Here is a 21,337-nt window from a genome sequence, read left to right on the forward strand (position 1 = left end):
TAGTCAAAGGGCATAAATGAGCCAAAAAGTTGAATTGAGGGGTATTCGTAGCAAAATAGATGAATGAAGAGTATTTTTAGACCTTTTCTAATAGTTCAGGAGCATTTTTACCATTTTTTGTTAAATTTTTAACAAAATATTTGGGAGTTGACTAAAAGCATACCACTTATGCAAACATAATGCTCCTTGTAAGAAAACATATATAGTTTTAGGTCCAAACCTAAATGTAATATACTATTTTGATCCTTTTCTCGAAAACTAAACTGTAACGGCGCGGTTAAGTCCAATAACACAGTAAAATACTACGTTACAGATTATTTTTTGTATAAAGCAGTATTTTACTGCAGTAGTTTTGGAAACTTTAGGTTTAAGTGCTATATTTTTGTAAGGTTATTTTAGAACTTTATATGTCGAGAAAATTAGTCAGCTTTATTTTCAAAAATTAAAATCACATAAGTGAAATTGACATTCACAGCTACATTACTCCGAAATTTTTATGTTGAAGTCTATTGCGCATCATCATATTATGAGTAAAGAAAACTGAAAATTTTCGTCAATTTGGGGGAAAATTAAAATTGAAAGGAAAAAAAGAGGTTTTCTAGAAAATCGGCCCAGCCAAACTGCCTTATGGCGGTTTGCACTGCTAGATCTCGAAAAAATATGCAAAATCAAAAAAAAAAAAATTGCATAAATCGGATATCCGAGCGCAAAGTTATGACTGTTTAAAGTTTCACCAATTTACAACTACTCTTTCACCAATTTACAACTACTCTTTCTCTTATATTTTTTAACTATGTTTTTATCTAATTGAATTAGATTTATATTCAAAATAAATTTATGTCTTGATTAAAAAATAACACGCTTGAACCAAAACCTTAAAAAATAAAACACTTAAACCTAAAGTTTCCAAACATTTTTTTTTAAAATATGTAAATTATGGCATTTTATTACTGGCAATTTTTTTTTTTTTTAAATTTGAAAAATGGTTCTTTTGGATTCAGGAAAAATGAATCTCATTTTTTAAACCTGCTTTTTGAAAAGAAATGAAAAATTGGATTTTTTTAGTTAATTAAAATATCTTAAACAATAAATTAGGAAATTGATTTTTTTGTCTCCTAAAAAATTTATATTTTCATAATTTTATTTTAGGAAAATTAAAACAAAAAACAAGAAAAAGTGGATTTAAAAAAAAAGGAAAAAATGAATTACATTTCGCTAGTAACCTAGCGAAATACAAAAAAAAATAATTATATTTCGCCAGTGATGTAACGAAATACATTTTTTTTTTATATTTGATGGAAATGTTAAATGGGGTTAACATTTCGTTGGATAACCAACGAAAAGCCCCTTTTGGTATAAAAAAAAAAGAAGACATACCATTTTTGTCTTCAAGGTCCAAAAACGTGCCATTTTGGCACCGGATAATACTTATAAATGTAGAGAATTTTACATAGTGTAGAAAACATATAAGAGATATTTATATTTAATAATTACGCTTTATTTTAATTACATCTTTTAGCTAAATATTATATTTGAACTACACAAGATAACTAATTCAAAATCCACCCTCTTTTATCATCTCCACGTCTTTCTTCCTCCATCTTCCTCTCGTGTAAATTTTCCTAAAAAGAACCTCGGTTTAGCCCAATCCTTCAAAGAGGTAGAATTAGCAGTTGCTATATGCATAAAAGAGAAGATTCGAAGCTACAGTCCAGGTAAATTGGAGCACAAAAATGGCGGCCATAGCTCGATTCTAATATCTCCAACCATATCCCTTCTCAAAACCTTGTGTGTTTTCTGAAAATTCCGTCAACAAATCTCTCCATTGTCAACAACAACAACAACAAAGTTTTAATACAATACGTTGAATACAGCTGAATCCCTGTATTATTTTTGCTATTTGAATACAATCAAATTTAAATATAATAAGTTGAATACAGCGTAAAAGTAGCTACGAATGAATACAACGAAATATATCCAAATTGGAATACAGCCGAATTTGAATATATGTTACTGTAACTACGAAATATAATTAGCAAAAATGTAGCTATATCTAAGAAAAAAATCCCCAAAATATAGTCATTTGTGTAAGTCGTCCAAAAAAAGTACTCAGTATTGAGAAAATAGCCATATTTCTGACGTTTTACTTAATGTGAGCCCAATTCAAATCTCACCTGCAACCCAACTTGCGCCATTGCTAATATTAAACTATCAGCTACTTTTGACCCATTTCTAGAAAAATATCCACGCAGGACTGTCACCTTTAAATTATGGCCAAAACAATTAGCGCATTTAAAACCTTCCCCATCTGTCTTATGAAATAATTAGCGCCCATCAAGCCCATTTAAAAAGATTAGCCCTAATCTTTAGTATATAATTCAAACATATTAGCCGACCAGCACTAAAATTAACCATTTTAATAACCACATTCCTTCCCTCCCTGCATTAATCTCCCTCTTAAACCCTGAAGCTATAACAGCCGCCTGCCTCATTTTCACCACCATAGGAAGAGCTCTTACTTCTCTACGAATTCCTTTTCCATTGCCTTCTCCCAATTTCTCTTTCCTTGTGGTCCGACCTTCCCTGAACCTGCGCATAGTGGGAACTTAATGCACCGGTTTTTTTTTTTTTTTTTTTTGTCTTGGTTTCTTCGATGATTATGGTGTTAAAATGATGGTGTAATGGGGGTTGGTCAGTGTATGTGTATGAAATATACTGCTTTTTAAATATAATTTGTAAAGGCACGATTGGGCTGATTAGTTTCTTTATGGTCATTCGTACCAAAAGTGTTGAACAAGATTGACTTCTTGAAAGATGACCAAATTATAGCTAATATTGGTCTATAGAGATGCTGATGACATTGGTACGTACACAATGGCAAAAGGAAACTTGAATTTCCGATGGTTTGTATTTTGTTCCGACCAACTAACACATAGTTTAGTGACTTCAATATTAAAAAGAAAACATTGTGACTTTATTGTTACAAAGGGTAAAATTTAGTTAAGATATGTCAAATTCACATACTAAATCTTTTTAACCCTTTTCTCATGTTTTCTCTAACATGTTAGAACTATCAACCACTCTTAATTCTCTAAATGAACGGACATTTGATTACCGAACAACAATTATACATTTTTGGAAAGCTTTATATACGCAAGCTCTAGTTAAACTTCTTTATTCGATTGATTGCTTTCAGTTAAAGATCGAAATGATAAAGCTTAATTATTATATGAGCTTCATTATCATGTAGGGGTTTAAAGGAGATTAGTTTCTTCCCATGCATGTCTACAAACCAATTTGTTTAAAATATGTATATCCTTTGATCCTTCTTTTTTTGTCAATAAAATGGAGTATTGGACAAATACACATAAATCAATAGCAGCGTACACTGCATTACATTAACACAAATGACAATCAATGTATTGCACTCAGAGAGTATAAATGATATAATACGTTGTAAAAAATCACATAAAAGATTAAAATGACAAACAAAAAAGGAAAAAAAAAAACATGTGGTAGAGACCAGTAGGGTACGATGGGTAAAAATCACTCGATTGGAAGACGCAAGATTAGTTGGATGGAGGTGGTGAAAGTGTAGGCATGTTTGGAAGTGTGGGAATGTTTGGAAGTGATGGCATTTTGGGTAGTGGAATATTGGCAGGCATTGGTGGCAGAGTCATCTTTGGTACAGAAGGCAATGTAGGTAAAGATGGCAATGGCGAATTAGCGGTTGGAAGTGTTGGCAAAGATGCTGCACTTGGCAATGGTGGCAAAGTTGCTGCTATTGGTAAGGTTGGAATATTCGGCAACTGTGGCATTGTTGGTTGAGGCAATGAGGGGATTTTTGGCAAGTTTGGAAGTTGCATTAGGCTACGAGCAGCACGACTTGTTGATATGCTTGATAAGGACAATAATGCTACGATAACGAAGAGGATTGAGCAATTGTTAGAAGCAGCCATTGTATCAATTTGCTCTAGATTGCTTTGTTTTACAAGGAAAATTGTGTTTCGAATTGAGTACTTGAGATGAGATTGATCATTGCTGAAGGGTGTATATATATGCAAAGTTTTTGAGGGAATCATAGGGATTAATTTGTTGGTAGTTAACCTTCCCTAAATGTTGCTTTGAGGAACAATATACACCACCTTCTTAGTCAAGAGGATCTCTGGAAGTAGTTATACATAGATGAAGTTTGGATCAACCATATTTGGTGAACAATATTTCAGCACTAATTATAGAAATCATTTTTTATACTCTAATTGACCTGCTATATATGTTTTCATGGATATAATTCCTAACTGACTAAGAAGCTAGGTGAACTAATAATAATTTGCCATGCTTCTACACCAAACATCTCATAGAATCCTGCTGATTTTTCAACAACTTTCCCTATATATATACCCCTTAAGTAAATAATCAAAGTCACTCAAATTAAAAAAGAACTTCTTCCAACTTACCATTATCAACTTCACTAATTTCCCTGAAGCAAAGCATTTTCTATCAAATTGACACAATGGCTGCTACTAAGAATTGCTCAATCCTCTTTTTGATCATAGGATTATTGTCCTTATCAAGCATCGCTACAACCCATGCTGCTCGTAGCCTGCTACAACTTCCTAACATGCCTACAATCCCGTCATTGCCTCAACCAACAATGCCACAGTTGCCAAATATTCCCAACTTGCCAACAGCAGCCACATTGCCACCATTGCCAAGTGCTGCTTCTTTGCCAACACTCCCAACAGCTAATTCGCCATTGCCATCTTTGCCTACATTGCCTTCTGTACCAAAGATGACTCTGCCACCAATGCCTGCCAATATTCCACTGCCCAAAATGCCATCACTTCCAAACATTCCCAATATTCCAAACATGCCTACACTTTCACCACCTCCATCCAACTAATCTTGCGGCTTCCAACCACGAGATTTTTACCTATCTTGCCCTACTGAGAGACCGCGTGATTTTTGGTTTTTATTATTTTTTCTTTTGTCATTTTAATCTTTTATGTGATTCTTGATGATGTATTGTATCATTTACACTCTTCTGAGTGCTATACGTTGATTGTCATTTGTGTTAACGAAATGCAATGTCTACTATTGATTTATTGGTATTTCTCCAGCATATTTTACTCCTAAGAAATGATCAACCATGTATACAATACATATTTTGAAAAAATTGAATCATAAATATACACAAGGCAGAAACTAATTTCTTTGAAAGTCCTACTTAATAATGAAAAATAGATAAGCTTTATCATTTCAATCTTTAACTGAAAGCAATCGAATAAAGAAGTTTAACTAGAGCTTACGTATATAAAGCCTCCCAAAAATTTATAACTGATGTTCCACAATAAAATGGCATTTCATATTTTCGTATTTATTTATCTAACAACTTTTAGTTTAATTTAAAACTTAAATGTTCAAATAAGTCGCACGGTCCTGAAGTTTCACATAAAGGGAGTTTTCGAACTCCGGTACAGTTTTTCGTGTTTTAGTTAAGGTTATAGTAGTTCAAATAATGACCATTCATACTTTTATTTTTAGGAATGTAAACTAATGCACATGGAACTATACTGCTTTTTAAATATAATTTGTACACAGTTAACCTGATTAGTTTCTTCATGGTCATTGATACCAAGAGTTGAAAGAACTTGAAGAGGAGATATAGAAATTTTCCTTGTATATTCAATGAATAATCTGTACAATGCAACTGTTGATTTATAAAATAAGCCAAAATCAAGAAATTGCTCAATCCTAACTTTTTTTTTTTTTTTTGTCTCAAAAGACATTCTGGTTTGACCAACAACTTTACCCTTTTATCCCTTATATTTTCTGTTAATTCCAATACTATCCTTACTTTTAAAAGCCCTTTAAGCACTTTTATCCAAACACGTAACTGTTTATTTATAAAATAACTTTCAGCACTTAAAAGTACTTTAAGCACTTATGCTTAAAAACCACTTTTTTCGGCTAATCCAAACGGCCTCTTACTTCTTGAAAGATGCCCAAATTATAGCTAATATTAGTCTAAAGAGATGTCAATGACATTGGCATGTACACATGGCAAAACGAAATTTGAATTTCCGATGGTTTGTAATTTTTTGGGCAACTAGCAGATTGTTTAGTGACTTTAATATTAAAAAAAAAAAAAAAACAAATTGTGACTTTATTGTTACACCAGGTAAAATTTAGTGAAGATACGTCAAATTAACCCCACTTGTCTACGACCAACGACGTTATCAAAGTATAACTGTTTTTGCGGAGTTCAATTATCTTCATATACAGGGCCGGCCCATGGGCCAAGCAAATAAAGCAACTGCTTTGGGCCCCTAATTTTGGTAATAGCATACTTATAGGTAGGGGTGTACACGGATCGGGTTGGTTCGAATTTTTCAAATATCAAACCAAACCAATTGCGTCGGGTTTTTAAATTTATAAACCAAACCAAACTAATAAAATTCGGATTTTTCAACTTCGGGTTTTCTCGGGTTATTCGGTTTTTTCGGGTTGTTCAGGTTTTTTTTCGAAAAAGTCTTCATACAAAACATATGACTTTTACTTCAAATATTTCTTTAGTCCTAGTAAGATACAACTAAATAACTAAGGTGTTTCTTAAGAAAATAACACAAAATGTGAGATGGGTGATGACATCGTATTAAAATATTCAACAAAAAAGATAATAAAATCAGTTAAAATAAGTATTGCTAATTAATAAGCCATAAAGAAAATGACTTTAATCTAAATACTAGTTATGCTAAAATAAGTACGGCTAATAAGTATTAATTACATGACAAAGAAAAAATTAAGCTATGTATTTTTACGCTCTAAACCAATTATGCAAAACTAAAGAATAGATATCCAACATCACTGTCATTTCTAGTATTAGAATTGAATTTCTTTTGTTAACATTAGTGTTGAGTTGGTTTTGATTTGAATTTTATTTGAGTTACTAACATCCGTGGGATATAAAACTTATTGGCATTCAAAATTCTAAGTTCAAGCTTAAAATATTATGATAAAAGACAAAAAACTATGAATTTTTTTTAGAAATATTTACAAATTACATTACAAATAAATATTTTTATGTATAAAATATTTTAAAGATTGAATACACGTAATGTCGGATTGGTTTGGTTTGGTTTGACTTTTTTTTAGCTAAAACCAAACCAAACCAAACCACTAGTCGGATTTTTTTTCGATTTGACTCGGTTTATCGGTTTAGTGCGGTGTGTCGGTTTGATTTGTACACCCCTACTTATAGGTTAAAAAAGGAGTAGGTTAATTTTTGTTTTAAGAAATATTGAGTGTTTAAAATGGAAAGTAATTCTTTTATAAAAGAATGGAAAGTAACTCTTAAACTTCCTTTCTTAGTTCGCCTAACCCTCTGTTTGGATGGTTGTTTCCCGTGGTTCATTAATGTACAGTATGGTATGGTACAATATGATGTTTTATTATATTGTACTGTATTAATGAACACAATGTTTGGATAGACTGTATCGTTTGTTGTGGTTTAATAACATTTGTATTATTTGGTTTGACTGTATGGTACTGTATAATAACTTGTAAGTTTACTAAAATGCCCTTAACTCTTAATTAGAAATTAGTTTATATATATTAATAAAACCCAGGTAGAGAATAAAATAGAAACTTTAAAAAATAAGTAGGTAGTGAGTGGGGGTGGTGGAGGGGTGGGTGGGCTGAGGGTGGGGGTAGTGATGGTGAGGGGTAGTGGCTGGTTGTGGGATGAGGATGGGGGTAGTGGGTGGTAGGGTGGGGTTGGGTGTTGGTGAGGGGTAGTGGGTGGTGGAGGGGTAGGTGGGGTGACATGGGTGGTTGTGGGATAAGGGTGGGGGTGGGTGGTAGGGTGGGGGTGGGGTGGATGGTGGAGAGTGGGAGTGGGGGTGAGTGGTAGGGTGGGGGTGAGTGGTAGGGTGGGGGTGGATGGTGGAGGGTGGGGTATAATGGGGAAATGAAATATGTAACCACGGAAAAACCACCAAGTCCGTGATTACAAAAATTGGGACTTTTCATGGTTATATAACCATGGGATGAACCACGGGTTTACAACACCATGCCACATAATTTTAAGAACAATGGAAACAAACATGGTTTCATACAAAACCATACATTAATGAACCATGGGAAACCACCATCCAAACAGGGGGTAAGAGTTTTAAGTTCCCCTTTTAACTTTTCTCTTCAGATATATGTGTTGCAATTGATTTTTATACTTCCTGCCTTTCTTAATTTATCCAAGTTCAAGTTTCGGTTAAGCTTAGTCGGGAGTGGTATTTACTAAAAAAAAATAAAAAATTAAAGCTGTCAAACAAAAATACTGCACATTTCTTTTGAATGTTTTTTGAGGTTTCAAGCATTGTAATAACTATATTGAAGCAATATATATATATATAGCGTGATATCAAGTTATTTAAGCTCTTGAATTATGTTCTATTATTCTACAATTCTACTAAAACTCATCTCAAAAGGTTATTGGAACTCAAATACAAAATATACATGAAGTTTTTAAAAAGAATTTGGGGCCTTTCGTTAAAGTTTGGCTTTAGGTCACAAACTTTCTTAAGCCGCCCCTGTTCACATACTAAATCTTTTTAACCCTTTTCTCATGTTTTCTGTAACATGTTTGAACTGTCAACCACTCTTAATTCTCTAAACGAAGTAACATTTGATTGCGGAACAACAATTATACATTTTTGGAAAGCTTTATATACGCAAGCTCTAGTTAAACTTCTTTATTCGATTGATTGCTTTCAGTTAAAGATCGAAATGATAAAGCTCAATTATTGTATTAGCTTCATTATCATGTAGGGTTTAAAGGAAATTAGTTGGAAGTTGCATTAGGCTACGAGCAGCATGACTTGTGGATATGCTTGATAAGGACAATAATGCTACGATAACGAAGAGGATTGAACAATTGTTAGAAGCAGACATTTTGTCAATTTGCTCTAGATTGCTTTGTTTTACAAGGAATATTGTGTTTTAAATTGAGTACTTGTGATGAGATTGATAATTGCTGAAAGGTGTATATATAGGCAAAGTTTTTGAGGGAATCATAGGGATTAATTTGTTGGTAGTTAACCTTTCCTAAATGTTGCTTTGAGGAACAATATAAACTAACTTCTTAGTCAAGAAGATCTCTGGAAGTAGTTATACATAGATGAAGTTTGGATCAACCATATTTGGTGAACGATATTTCAGCACTAATTAAAGAAATCATTTTTACATACTCTAATTGACTTGGCTATATATGTTTTCATGGATATAATTCCTAACTGACTAAGAAGCTAGGTGAACTAATAATAAGTTGCCATGCTTCTACACCAAACATCTCATAGAATCCTGCTGATTTTTCAACAACTTTCCCTATATATATACCCCTTCAGTAAATAATCAAAATCACTCAAATTAAAAAAGAACTTCTTCCAACTTACCATTATCAACTTCACTAATTTCCCTGAAGCAAAGCATTTTCTATCAAATTGACACAATGGCTGCTACTAAGAATTGCTCAACCCTCTTTTTGATCATAGGATTATTGTCCTTATCAAGCATCGCTACAACCCATGCTGCTCGTAGCCTACTACAACTTCCTAACATGCCTACAATCCCGTCATTGCCTCAACCAACAATGCCACAGTTGCCAAATATTCCCAACTTGCCAACAGCAGCCACATTGCCACCATTGCCAAGTGCTGCTTCTTTGCCAACACTCCCAACAGCTAATTCGCCATTGCCATCTTTGCCTACATTGCCTTCTGTACCAAAGATGACTCTGCCACCAATGCCTGCCAATATTCCACTGCCCAAAATGCCATCACTTCCAAACATTCCCAATATTCCAAACATGCCTACACTTTCACCACCTCCATCCAACTAATCTTGCGGCTTCCAACCACGAGATTTTTACCTATCTTGCCCTACTGAGAGACCGCGTGATTTTTGGTTTTTATTATTTTTTCTTTTGTCATTTTAATCTTTTATGTGACTCTTGATGATGTATTGTATCATTTACACTCTTCTGAGTGCTATACGTTGATTGTCATTTGTGTTAACGAAATGCAATGTCTACTATTGATTTATTGGTATTTCTCCGACATATTTTACTCATAAGAAATGATCAACCATGTATACAATACATATTTTGAAAAAATTGAATCATAAATATACACAAGGTAGAAACTAATTTCTTTGAAAGTCCTACTTAATAATGAAAAATAGATAAGCTTTATCATTTCAATCTTTAACTGAAAGCAATCGAATAAAGAAGTTTAACTAGAGTTTACGTACATAAAGCCTCCTAAAAATTTATAACCGTTATTCCGCAATCAAATGGCATTTTATATATTCGTATTTATTTCTCTAATAAGTTTATATTTTATTTAAGCTTAAATGTTCAAATAAATCACACGGTCCTGGAGTTTCACATGAAGGGAGTTTTCGAACTCCCGTACAGTTTTTCGTGTTTTAGTTAAGGCTATAGTTGTTCAATTTTATTTCCAAATTAGAAAGTGAGTATTTTTCAATTCCATTACATATGGTGACAAAATTTTAAATATTAGTCTAGTTCAGAAAGCGGCTAGCCCACCTAATTTTTACTAGAAAGTCCACGTAAGACCATGACCAGTAAGAAACTAATCAGCTCAATTCCACCTCTACAAATTATAATGAAAAGCAATATATTTTCACGTGCATTAGTTTAGCTTCCTAAAAAATGAAGGATCGTTATTGATTTTGTAATCTAACTATAGGTGTGAAAAAATAAAGACTATTCATAGGAGTAAAAATCTCTGGTGAGCTTGATCGTATTGTCTGGCCAAAGTCGGCCAAACAAACAAGGAGGATTTTGATAGGCTGCCCGCTAGCATAAAACTAACTAATTGTAGATGAATCTCATCATACAGATATAGCATTAGCAAATGAGCAAATCTGATGATATCCGTGTTCATTTTCAATAGTTGCGGGTATAGTTACGGGTTCGATCGAACCAGTAGCTTTGGTCAAAATCATGTATTTATTTTAAGCTAGTATTTTTTTAAGAATTTGGCTTAAAAAGAATTTCACGTCACCTATAGCAATTGGAAATATCGCTTTGGTTGAGTGACTTTGTAGGTAAAATGACAATAAGTGAGTGACTTTGTAGGTGAAATGACAATAGTTGAGTGACTTTTTTATTACAAAATAAAGTTCAGTGACTTTATGTGATAATTACCATTAATTAAGTGACTTTTGTGTTAGAAAATAAAATTGAGTGACTTTTTGAAATAAAACTGTTACTTGAGTGACTGTCTGAGAAATAAACTCGACCCATTTGTGTATATATGTGTTTAGTAAGATGAATTTGAAACAGAAACATAGGACATTGCCAGTATAAAATGATACGAATAGATTTGGGGGAAACACCAAACCAATACCTAAAACGTGGAATTAAAGGATAATAAGAAATTGGAATGAGAATTGAAGAAAAAGGGGATGAGAAATAAAGGATAAAAGCTAAAACTTAATGATAATGAATCTATGGACAAACCTGAATATATGAAACCTAAATCCTTCCAATTGGATTCAATCAATAGAACCCAAGCTATTTGAAATCAAAACAAGAGATATTCAATTGAAATCCACAAATAAACAACTCTTTATGAAATCAAGGGAAATAAGGTTCAAAACCAACAATGGAATCCACCATTAACTATCCTAAATCTTAAAGGTTATTAAGCCAAAAAAATTATCACTCATTTAGAGTCTTCAATACATAATCTATCCAAATCTACCTAATCAAATAAAAGACAAGTTATATATACAAGCTAAGCAAAGAAGACTAATAAGCAATTACAATGCTATCCTTAATGAAGTAAGGGCCTTGTTTGGCTAGTCTTCTTAGTGTAGTCTTCAAATCAAGGATTGACCTTCAATGACCAAACACATCCCTCCTTGCATAGATGACCCTCTAATCGACCTTGCATGCATGACCTTCTTGCAAGCATAACCCTCCTTGCGCAAAGTAACCACTTGCACAAATAGCCCTTTGCGCAAATAGTCCCCCCAAGCTATCTTCCAAGTCTTGCGAGCAAAGACCTCTAGCTCTAAATCTCCCAACCAAGCAATCTCCCAAACCTTGTAGGATTCCACATCTATGAAGCTTGTAGAGACTTGGCTCTCATCATTGATCATCATAAAGTGTGTAGTGTGGAAATACACATTTGAGGCCCTTTGAAACGCTCCAAATGTGGTGAATAAGCTCCAATGAAGATCATAGCCTCTAAGTTGAGCTCCACCACGAATCATAGGCTCTATAAATGCACTCGAGCCAATGAAAATCATATCATCCTCCCCTTCTTTAAAAGGATTCGTCCTCGAATCCGAACCTAGTAAAAACCAAGGGAAGAAAACGACAAGCAAGATCCTTAAAGCATAAGGGTTAGTGTTAGCACAAACAAATAGACCAACATGCCAAAGATGCACAAACTTGTGGTATAACCACTCATCAATAATCAATGTGAATAAAGACTCCACATATGGGGCACCAAGAATTTGACCCCTCCAAAGATCACAAAACAAGGGTGAGACAAGGAAACCAATGGACCTAAGATAATAAGCATGCAATGCTACAGTGATTCTAGAAAACATATCACACATCGGACCCTCATTTCGCAAATAAGAACTCTCTAAAGTCTGTCCCATGACCAATACACAACAATTAGCACCGGGGTCGAAGGAAAAAGTTATCCAAAAAACATGGCTAAGGAAATAGCTATTCACCCCGCAATACCCCTCTCAATCAAGGATACACCCTCAATACAAACATGAGTGTTATCATAGGCAAATAGGTGATATAGGTCATACAAAACAACTTCTTCAACTAAAGTGACCTCAAGTATAGACTCGTTATGTGGTTCAAGCACAAGTTCAAGCAAGCCACTACTATTTGGAGCACTCATAGAAGAAGTGACAATCTGCAAACAAGTTTCACCTTCTTTTCAAAACATTCTTCCCCAACTATCATGTCAGTTCCCTCCAAGGGAAGGCTTCCATCACAAGGAAAAAGGTTATCTAACCTATGGCAAGCTAGAAGTAGCATCTCCCCATCCCTTAGGTTAGGATATCTAGCATAGTCCTTCCAAGAAGGGTGCTCTTTTCCCTTCAAACTGCTCCTATTATTTAAAGAGCACTCTTCACTTTCGGAAGCCATTCTCAAATTCGACATTGGTCTATTAAGTGGGTCACAAACCCTCAAGAAGGATCCCTCGTCATCGGGGATGGTGTCAAGAACTTCACCCACCCCATGCTTGTCATCAAGACTAAGCTCATCGTCATCCCACAGTGGGTTACAAAAAACACATTATAGCCTCCAAAGGGAACTAAATGCTCAACATTACCATACATCCTACTAGGTACATCATTTCCACAAGTCATGTCAACTTCAAATAAGACATTATCTTTAAAATAAAAAGATTCAATGAACAACGAAGAGTCAAAGAATGCAATCTTATTCTCAAAAAGAAAAGGTCATCTACCAAAGTATTTTCATTAACATGACTATTCGCATGATCAATTACATCAATACCATCACTAAATTGAGGTTCATTAAGCACGTCACAAAGTTCCTCAAATAGTGGATTATCATGGCAAGCAAATCGATCAAAACAAGTATCCACACTAGTTGGACACAAATTGATCTTGCTAGAAGAATCAATCCGGTCATCGCTAGGATCAACTAGTGGGTGAGTTATCATATCACGTGACAATGTACTAACATGCAAATCACAATGGTCAACACTAGGTGGACACAAATTGATCTCACAAGAAGAATCAAGATGGTCATCAATAGGATCAACTAGTGTTGGACCACCCATATCAACTACATTGTCAACAATCAATGAAAACTCACTAAGATGGTCACAAGGTAAAGGCTCATTAAGCTCATGTAAGGACAAGCTATTATTCACACTCAATTTAACAGCATGATCAATCACATCATTTGGAGTGTCTAAGTTTAGCTATTTTACCTTGAATTGCACACAAAGTATTTCCCTTACCATGAGATTCAACTTTGGAGCCTATTTGCTCCTTCGGGAAGCCTTCAACTACCTCATGAACTTTCAAAGTTTGAGGTTCATCATTCGATTTGCTTTCAAGAATACCTGCACCATTTTTCAAACAACTAGAGAATAAAGAAAAGTTACAAGAGCTAGAATGATGTTGTGACAACTCCATCACATCATGCCTCACAACCTATCTTTTTTCCACTCTAGAGTTGTCACTTTTCACTCCCTTAATCCTCTCAATCTTTTCTTTCTCAATTTCATAGGAGTTGGGACAAGTGCTAAGTACTTCTTTGGAAGGGTTAGGGAAACCCTCCACTTATATCTTCTCATTTGCTTCACAAGGGTTAGATGGCTTTTCCTTCATTCGTTTCCCCTTGAGTAAGCGTTCCTTCAAGAGGTGTGTATGCTCTAACGTCACTTTGATACATTCACTTGCGCTTGTTTCTTCATTAGGGAGTACGGGCGGAAAGAGAAGTCTCCCTTGTTTGTTCGCTACATATTTGTACCATTCTTTCCCATATGAAACCTTATGTTCTTAGAAAAAAGAATTTCCCAAACACAAGGGAAAATCATCTAGGGGGAGCACATCATACCAAATGTCCTCTTGGTAGTTACCATGGGTAAAGAATACTCTTGCACTCCTATCAACCAAATGTCCTCCTTAATAATAAGGATCTCGTCTCATTACACATTCAATGCCCAATGTCTCAACCACTTAAGGTGCAAGGTAGTTTCCATAGCTATTATCATCCACCACAAGGACATACCCCGCACTACCAAGTAAATTCATCTTTGTTTCAAGAGTCCGCCTCTTCGGGTCATTTCTCTCTTGAGAACTTACATCTCTTCTACCTCCACTACCTATTAATACTTCATTCCTATCTTCGACATCACAACCATATTGGGAACACGTCACATTTTCATTAGGATGGGAAGAATGATTCATTGTTTTTTGTGAAGTAGGAAATGTAGACTGTTTTCTTCTCCTAGGTCGATTTCAACTTTGCTCAACCCACACACTTATACCATTTTGCCCGCAATAGAAAGTATCACAATTCAATATATGTGAATATCTACAAGAGGATTCCTCACAAGGTTCATGTTCAAAATCACTATCCTCACGAGCATATTCACCACAAAGTACATAACCATAAGGCTCACGTTCATCACAACTTCCCATTTCATGCAAGTCTCCATCAATTGGCTCATAACGTAAGTGTAAGGAAGGAATGTACCTAAAGTCGCCTTCATATCCATGGTGTGTAGCATGAGACCCTTTATACCTCTAGTCTTCACCATAGGACTCGTCATCAAATTTCTCTACTCCTTCATTGTCTTCATAAGATCCATGAGAATCACTCGCCTCATAATCACCCCCGGAGTAGTGAGGTCCACTTTCATCTTGGTTATGATCATATAGACCATCACACGACCCATGAACACCATCATCTTCACTATCATTGTAAGCATAGTGATGCTCACCATCATCGCTATGAGTCATATCTTCTCCTTCATAGCTTTCATCGCTATTGTAGTCATACCCTCCATTGCTAGAAGTATAGCTCTCCAATTTGTAACCACAAGATTCCAAAGCTTTGGATGACATCCTTATATATTCTCCTCCTTATGACTTCTCTCCTTGTACCTACAAAATGAGCAAACAAGATTAGTAGTAAAGTTTTTCACGTCACTCGTATTTGCACTCAAGCTTACCTCTCAAACCTAAAGCTGCTTCCAAAGTTGGCCAAGAATAGCTTATCCAAATCAATTCATAAGGTTGCTAATCTTTTTGGAAGAATATATTCTTGTTAATTGAAAGATGGACGACTCGATTAAACTAAAGGACTTAAGCCTAAGAAGTTTTAACGAGGTTAAAACGAGAAAAGCTTGAAAAAGAATTAGCACAAAAAGAAATAGGACTTAAGAACTAATCAACAACTAAGTAAGGTTAATTACTAGTGATAATTGACTTGGAGATCAAGAAAGGATGAACAAATACCTAATGAAACTTAGAACTGAAAATGAAGTGAAACCGGGTTAAAGAACAAACTTGCAATGGAGTTTCGAATAAATACAGGTACATTTAGAGGCCGAGGCTTTGCATACAGGTTGTTTATGGAATGTTATATGATCTTGCAAAGGATCATCGCGGTCCCACAAGCGTAAGCATAAAATACATTTGAGGAGTGCACTTTACGGTCCGTATTTTGTCACCGTAAATCAGCAACAGTAGACAAGTTTTTGGGGTCAATTTGACGGTCAAGATTGACGGAACGTTTTTGATCTACGGTCCGTAAAATGGGACAGTACAAGCAGAAGCATAAAATGCATTTGATGAGTGCATTTTACGGTCCGTATGTGAGCTTAAATTTTGGAACCAATTTACGCCTCAATATACGGTTCGTAAATAAATTACGGTCCGTAAAAATCCTTCAGTGATGTCGTATTGTATTTCGTACCTCGATCTTTGGGCCGGATTTTTCTGAATATTCCTTGTATTTGAGGTACCTTGAGCCCACTATATCATATGTTTTGCTAAATTTGGCCCAACAAATACCTTTTCACTTTTTGTACTTGAAATTTTGAATCAAAAGGTTTCTTTTGTCATCTTCTTCCTCATGAATTTATGAAGAAGCTCAAGAACACTATGAACATTTAAATTATCAACCCCTTCAATTTCAGTTCCAATTGATCCCAGATATCGAATCTAGCCTCCCCTCAACCTAGAGAACAAAGCCCACTCCAAATTGAGACCAATTGAACACCACAAATCGAAGACTCATTTGCTTGTTCTTTAAGTTCTTCAAAAGCTTTAAACTCAACAATGGTGAATGACCCAAAACACCTCCAAATGCTCCAAAACTTTAGATCTAAGTAGATTTGATAGCAAGGAACTCAAATCTACACTCAATTTCAAACAAATCCAACATCAAACCAAATTTTTGAATTTTTTGGGAATTTTCAAATTTTCTCAATTTTTTTTTAAAATTTTCAAAATAAGATGAACCTAAGATTGGGAACACTCTATCCTAAGCTTTGATATCAAATGATAAGGAATCGATTTAGGGAAAACACTAAATCAATACCTAAAATGCGAAATTAAAGGCTAACAAGAAATTGAGATGATAATTGAGGAAAAAGGGGATGAGAAATAGAGGATAAAAGCTAGATCCTAATGATAATGAATCTATGGACAAACCTAAGTATATGAAACCTAGACTTTTTCAATTGGATTAAATCAATAGAACATAAGTTATTTGAAATCAAGGAAAGAGATGTTTAAATGAATCCACAAATGAACAACTCTTCATGAAATCAAGGGAAATAAGGTTCAAAACTAACAATGGAATCCACCATTAACTATCCTAAATCTTAAAGGTTATTAAGCCAAACAAACTATCACTCATTTAGAGTATTCAATACATAATTCATCCAAATCTACCTAATCAAATGAAAGACAAGTTATAGATACAAGCTAAGCAAAAAAGACTAATAAGCAATTACAATGCTACCCTTAATGAATTAAGGACCTTGGTTGGCTAGTCTTCTTAGTGTAGTCTTCAAATCAAGGATTGGCCTTCAATTGCCAAACACGTCCCTCCTTGCATAGATGGTTCTCTAATCGACCTTGCATGAATGGTCTTCTTGCAAGCATAACCCTCCTTGCGCAAAGTAATCACTTGCACAAATAGCCCTTTGCGCAAATAGCCCTCCAAGCTATCTTCCAAGTCTTGCGGGCAAGGACCTCAAGCTCTAAATCTCCTAACCAAGCAACCTCCCAAACCTTGTAGAATTCCACCTCTATGAAGCTTGTAGGGATTTGGTTCTCATCATTGATCATCATCAAGTGTGTAGTGTGGAAATACACACTTGAGGCCCTTTGAAACGCTCCAAATGTGGTGAATAAGCTCCAATGAAGATCATAGACTCTAAGTTGAGCTCCACCACGAATCATAGGCTCTATAAATGCATTCGAGCCAATGAAAATCATATCATAAATTATGTGCCAGACATCTCTATAACAGTCATCCTCTATAACTAGAGTTCATCGAACGACCAAATTTCTTTTTAATACCTAGATAGCCCTCTAAACTTGGCATGTTTTGTAAGATATACATATAAACTTATGAAGTGACTAGATAGACACTTAAACTTATTCAAAATGTATTTTTTAAACACATTTGCTATCCTGGCAATTCACGTGTCTTGTATTTTGTAAGGAGCGCGTGAAACTTTTGCAAAATTGGTGAGTTAGCAAAATAACAGTAATTTTTTTTTTGGCGTACTTGTTTCTGTTTTTTTTTTTTTTTTTTGGGGGGGGGGGGGGGGGTGGGGCGTAATTGTTTCCTTAGTTTCTAACCTTTACACATAAGGTAAGATCTCATCCAGTATAATGATATACTTTCTACACTATTAACTCAACTTGATTAGATTTTGGTAAAATAAAATGTAATTTAATATAATAGCTTATTCAAACTTTTTCTAAATTTTCTCAAATGTTTTTTGTAGTATTTCGTCTTTAAAAGGTACTCACGTAGGAAATAGAAGTTCAAAATATTTTTGATTTTCTTAGGAATAAAATTTAAATATGATGTTGAAAAGGGTGAAAAGTTGCTCTCTTTTTTTCTTATAAATAAGAAATATATGCTTGAATTTTTTGCTTTTTCTTAGACGTTTGATGTTATTATTAATGAATAAAACAGTTATGTTATGTGTGCACCACTCGAAAAAATATCAGTATACTTTGTCTTCAAATATCATGATTTTCTCTCGATCTTTGTTGAAGTTTGGATGAGTTTTGACTTTACATTTAGAGGGATGTGGTTAAAACTCAAGGAATTTGATAATGAAAAGGAAGAGGAATGCAGCAGTTCACTGTTCGAGAGAGTGAGGAAATCGTGGGAATGAACAAATTAGGTGTACAATGGCTTTGGACTATTATTTGCCTACATGGAAATAAATTACACGTGGTTGGCCTATGTTTTCTTACATGGACTATTATTTATTTATTTGCAACATAAATGACACTTCGACCTCACGCACAGGGTCTTCAATATAAATGTATTTAAAAAGTACACTTTTGACAAGTTTAAGTGTCTATTTGGTCACTTCTTAAGTTTATATGTTTATCTTATAAAACATGCCAAGTTTAGGGGGACCATCTAGGTATTAAGCCTTTTGGAATCAAAATTTTATATTATGTTATATCATATGTTCTCTATAATAATAAAAAATATATGGACAAACGACGTTGTTATAGAGAGGTTTGCCTATAGAATATTTTGTCTAAAGTTATTAATCGTTCTGTCCCAACTTATGTGACATTATTTAGAGCATGTAGTCTAAAACGAGTCATAGACATTTGTATGTCCATAAATCATCTTACGCTTATTGAAAATTTGAAGTCAAATTGTTTCTAAATATACAAATATTTCAATCTTCCTTTGACAGACTAAAAAAGAAAGTTCCGACACATATTGGGACATAATGAGTACTAGTAAATACTGGTTTCTTTGAGTGTTTTATTAATTAATATTTCATCAAATATGGTTGATCCAAACTTCATCTGTGTAAAAACTACTTCCAGAATATTATTGACTTAGAGAGTTTGTCCATCCTCATTAACCAACATTTAGGAAGGTGAACTAATCAAGAATACAATTCTCATGTTTCCACACCAAACATCTCACACAATCTTCTTAGTTTTTCAACAACTTTCACTATATATACCCCTTAGTAAATGATCAAACTCATTCAAATTAAAACAGAACTTCCTACTTACATTAAAACTTCATTTCCCTGAAACAAAGCACTTTAGAGCAAATTGACACAATGGCTGCTTCCAGCAACTGCTCAATTCTTTTCATGATCATAGCATTATTGTCCTTATCAAGCATATCCACAAGTTATGCTGCTCGCGGCCTACTGCAACTTCCCAACTTGCCTACAATCCCAACATTGCCTCAACCAACAATGCCACAATTGCCCAATATTCCCAATTTGCCAACACTTCCAACAGCTAATTCACCATTGCCTTCTTTGCCTACATTGCCCTCTGTACCAAAAATGACCATGCCACCAATGCCTACCAATATTCCTCAGCCCAACATGCCATCACTTCCAACTATTCCCACAATTCCAAACATGCCTACACTCTCACCTCCTCCATCAAACTAATTATATATCTCCCAGTTCCCACTGTATTATTAGTTGATTTCCCTATTGGTCTCTACGTATCATGCGTGATGTTTTTTTTTTCTTTGCTTTTGTCGCTTTGATATATTTTAAGTGATTATTAGCAATGTATTGTATCATTTTTATATACATCTATTATTGAATTATGTGTATTAGTCCAGCATGTTTTCCAATTAAGCAAAGATCAACGTGATATACATATTTTTAACAAATTGGATCACATACATTAATTAAAAACTACACTAATTTAATTTCCTTGAAAATCTACTTATCAGTGACAGCAATCGAGTAAAGGCACATTGTTTAACTAGATCGTATAAAAAGCTTCCCAAATTTTTATTGTTGTTTGCAATCAACTGGCATTTCATTTAGAGAATAAGAGTGAGTTGATAGTGAAAACTCAAGACGTATATGTTACAGGAAATAAAACAAAAGGGCTTATAAAAATATGTGAAAACAGTTGAAGTCCGCAAACAAATTATACATTGAGAAGGTAATTTTTAGTTGCCAGTTGCGTACAAATAATCTGCGTTTGAAGTATTGCCACGTTAATTAGGTAATTATATAGAATTAAAAAAGAGATAATACAAAATAATAACATATTTATGCAAACTACGTTCTTTCCAATCTAATATTTTTAATCTTTCCTTATACTGCATTCATTTACAAACTTTCTTACACCTTTTCCTAGATATCTCCTTAGACTAAAATAAGCTACTATATTTTTGACATATTATTCAGTCACAAAGTTTCATCAAGTGATTGTTGTTACTTCACTTACTATAGCTAGGACACTTTAAAGAAGTAAGCCATTCTTGTTCAACCATTTTTGGGATGTATGTATCATGTATGAGACAAAACTCCAAATAAGGCCATGGCGAGTAAGAAACTGATCAGCTCTATTCTGCCTCTACAAATTATATTGAAAAGCAGTACATTTTTCGCATGCATTGGATTCACGTTCCTTGAAAATGAATGATCATCTTGGCTTGTAATCTAACGTTATGTCCATGTGAAAAAAAGACGATCATGCATAGGAGTAAAACTTCCCGGTGAGCTTGCTCGTGTTGCTTGTCCGAAGT

At 34.3% G+C, this 21,337-nt stretch overlaps 4 protein-coding genes across 4 annotated transcripts; 3 read left to right on the top strand and 1 right to left on the bottom strand.

Moving 5' to 3' along the window:
• Nucleotides 1-3,569: 3,569 nt before the first annotated feature.
• Nucleotides 3,570-3,959, bottom strand: LOC132613447 (protein PELPK1-like). The gene has a single exon (XM_060327469.1). It carries the CDS (start codon nt 3,957-3,959, stop codon nt 3,570-3,572), a length of 390 nt encoding a protein of 129 aa, XP_060183452.1.
• A 554-nt stretch (nt 3,960-4,513) lies between these two features.
• Nucleotides 4,514-4,903, top strand: LOC132613448 (protein PELPK1-like). Its single transcript, XM_060327470.1, has one exon. The coding sequence runs from the start codon at nt 4,514-4,516 to the stop codon at nt 4,901-4,903; it is 390 nt and encodes a 129-aa protein (XP_060183453.1).
• A 4,602-nt stretch (nt 4,904-9,505) lies between these two features.
• On the top strand, nt 9,506-9,895 carry LOC132613449 (protein PELPK1-like). The gene has a single exon (XM_060327471.1). The coding sequence runs from the start codon at nt 9,506-9,508 to the stop codon at nt 9,893-9,895; it is 390 nt and encodes a 129-aa protein (XP_060183454.1).
• A 9,997-nt stretch (nt 9,896-19,892) lies between these two features.
• Nucleotides 19,893-20,237, top strand: LOC132613450 (protein PELPK2-like). Its single transcript, XM_060327472.1, has one exon. It carries the CDS (start codon nt 19,893-19,895, stop codon nt 20,235-20,237), a length of 345 nt encoding a protein of 114 aa, XP_060183455.1.
• The last annotated feature ends 1,100 nt before the right edge of the window (nt 20,238-21,337 follow it).

This window comes from Lycium barbarum, chromosome 10 (genome assembly GCF_019175385.1).
Source record: "Lycium barbarum isolate Lr01 chromosome 10, ASM1917538v2, whole genome shotgun sequence".
Taxonomy (NCBI): domain Eukaryota; kingdom Viridiplantae; phylum Streptophyta; class Magnoliopsida; order Solanales; family Solanaceae; genus Lycium; species Lycium barbarum.

What these genes read in the sequence shown, in the direction of transcription:
- LOC132613447 (XM_060327469.1), bottom strand. Translation starts at nt 3,959, where the DNA reads ATGGCTGCTTCTAACAATTGCTCAATCCTCTTCGTTATCGTAGCATTA.
- LOC132613448 (XM_060327470.1), top strand. Translation starts at nt 4,514, where the DNA reads ATGGCTGCTACTAAGAATTGCTCAATCCTCTTTTTGATCATAGGATTA.
- LOC132613449 (XM_060327471.1), top strand. Translation starts at nt 9,506, where the DNA reads ATGGCTGCTACTAAGAATTGCTCAACCCTCTTTTTGATCATAGGATTA.
- LOC132613450 (XM_060327472.1), top strand. Translation starts at nt 19,893, where the DNA reads ATGGCTGCTTCCAGCAACTGCTCAATTCTTTTCATGATCATAGCATTA.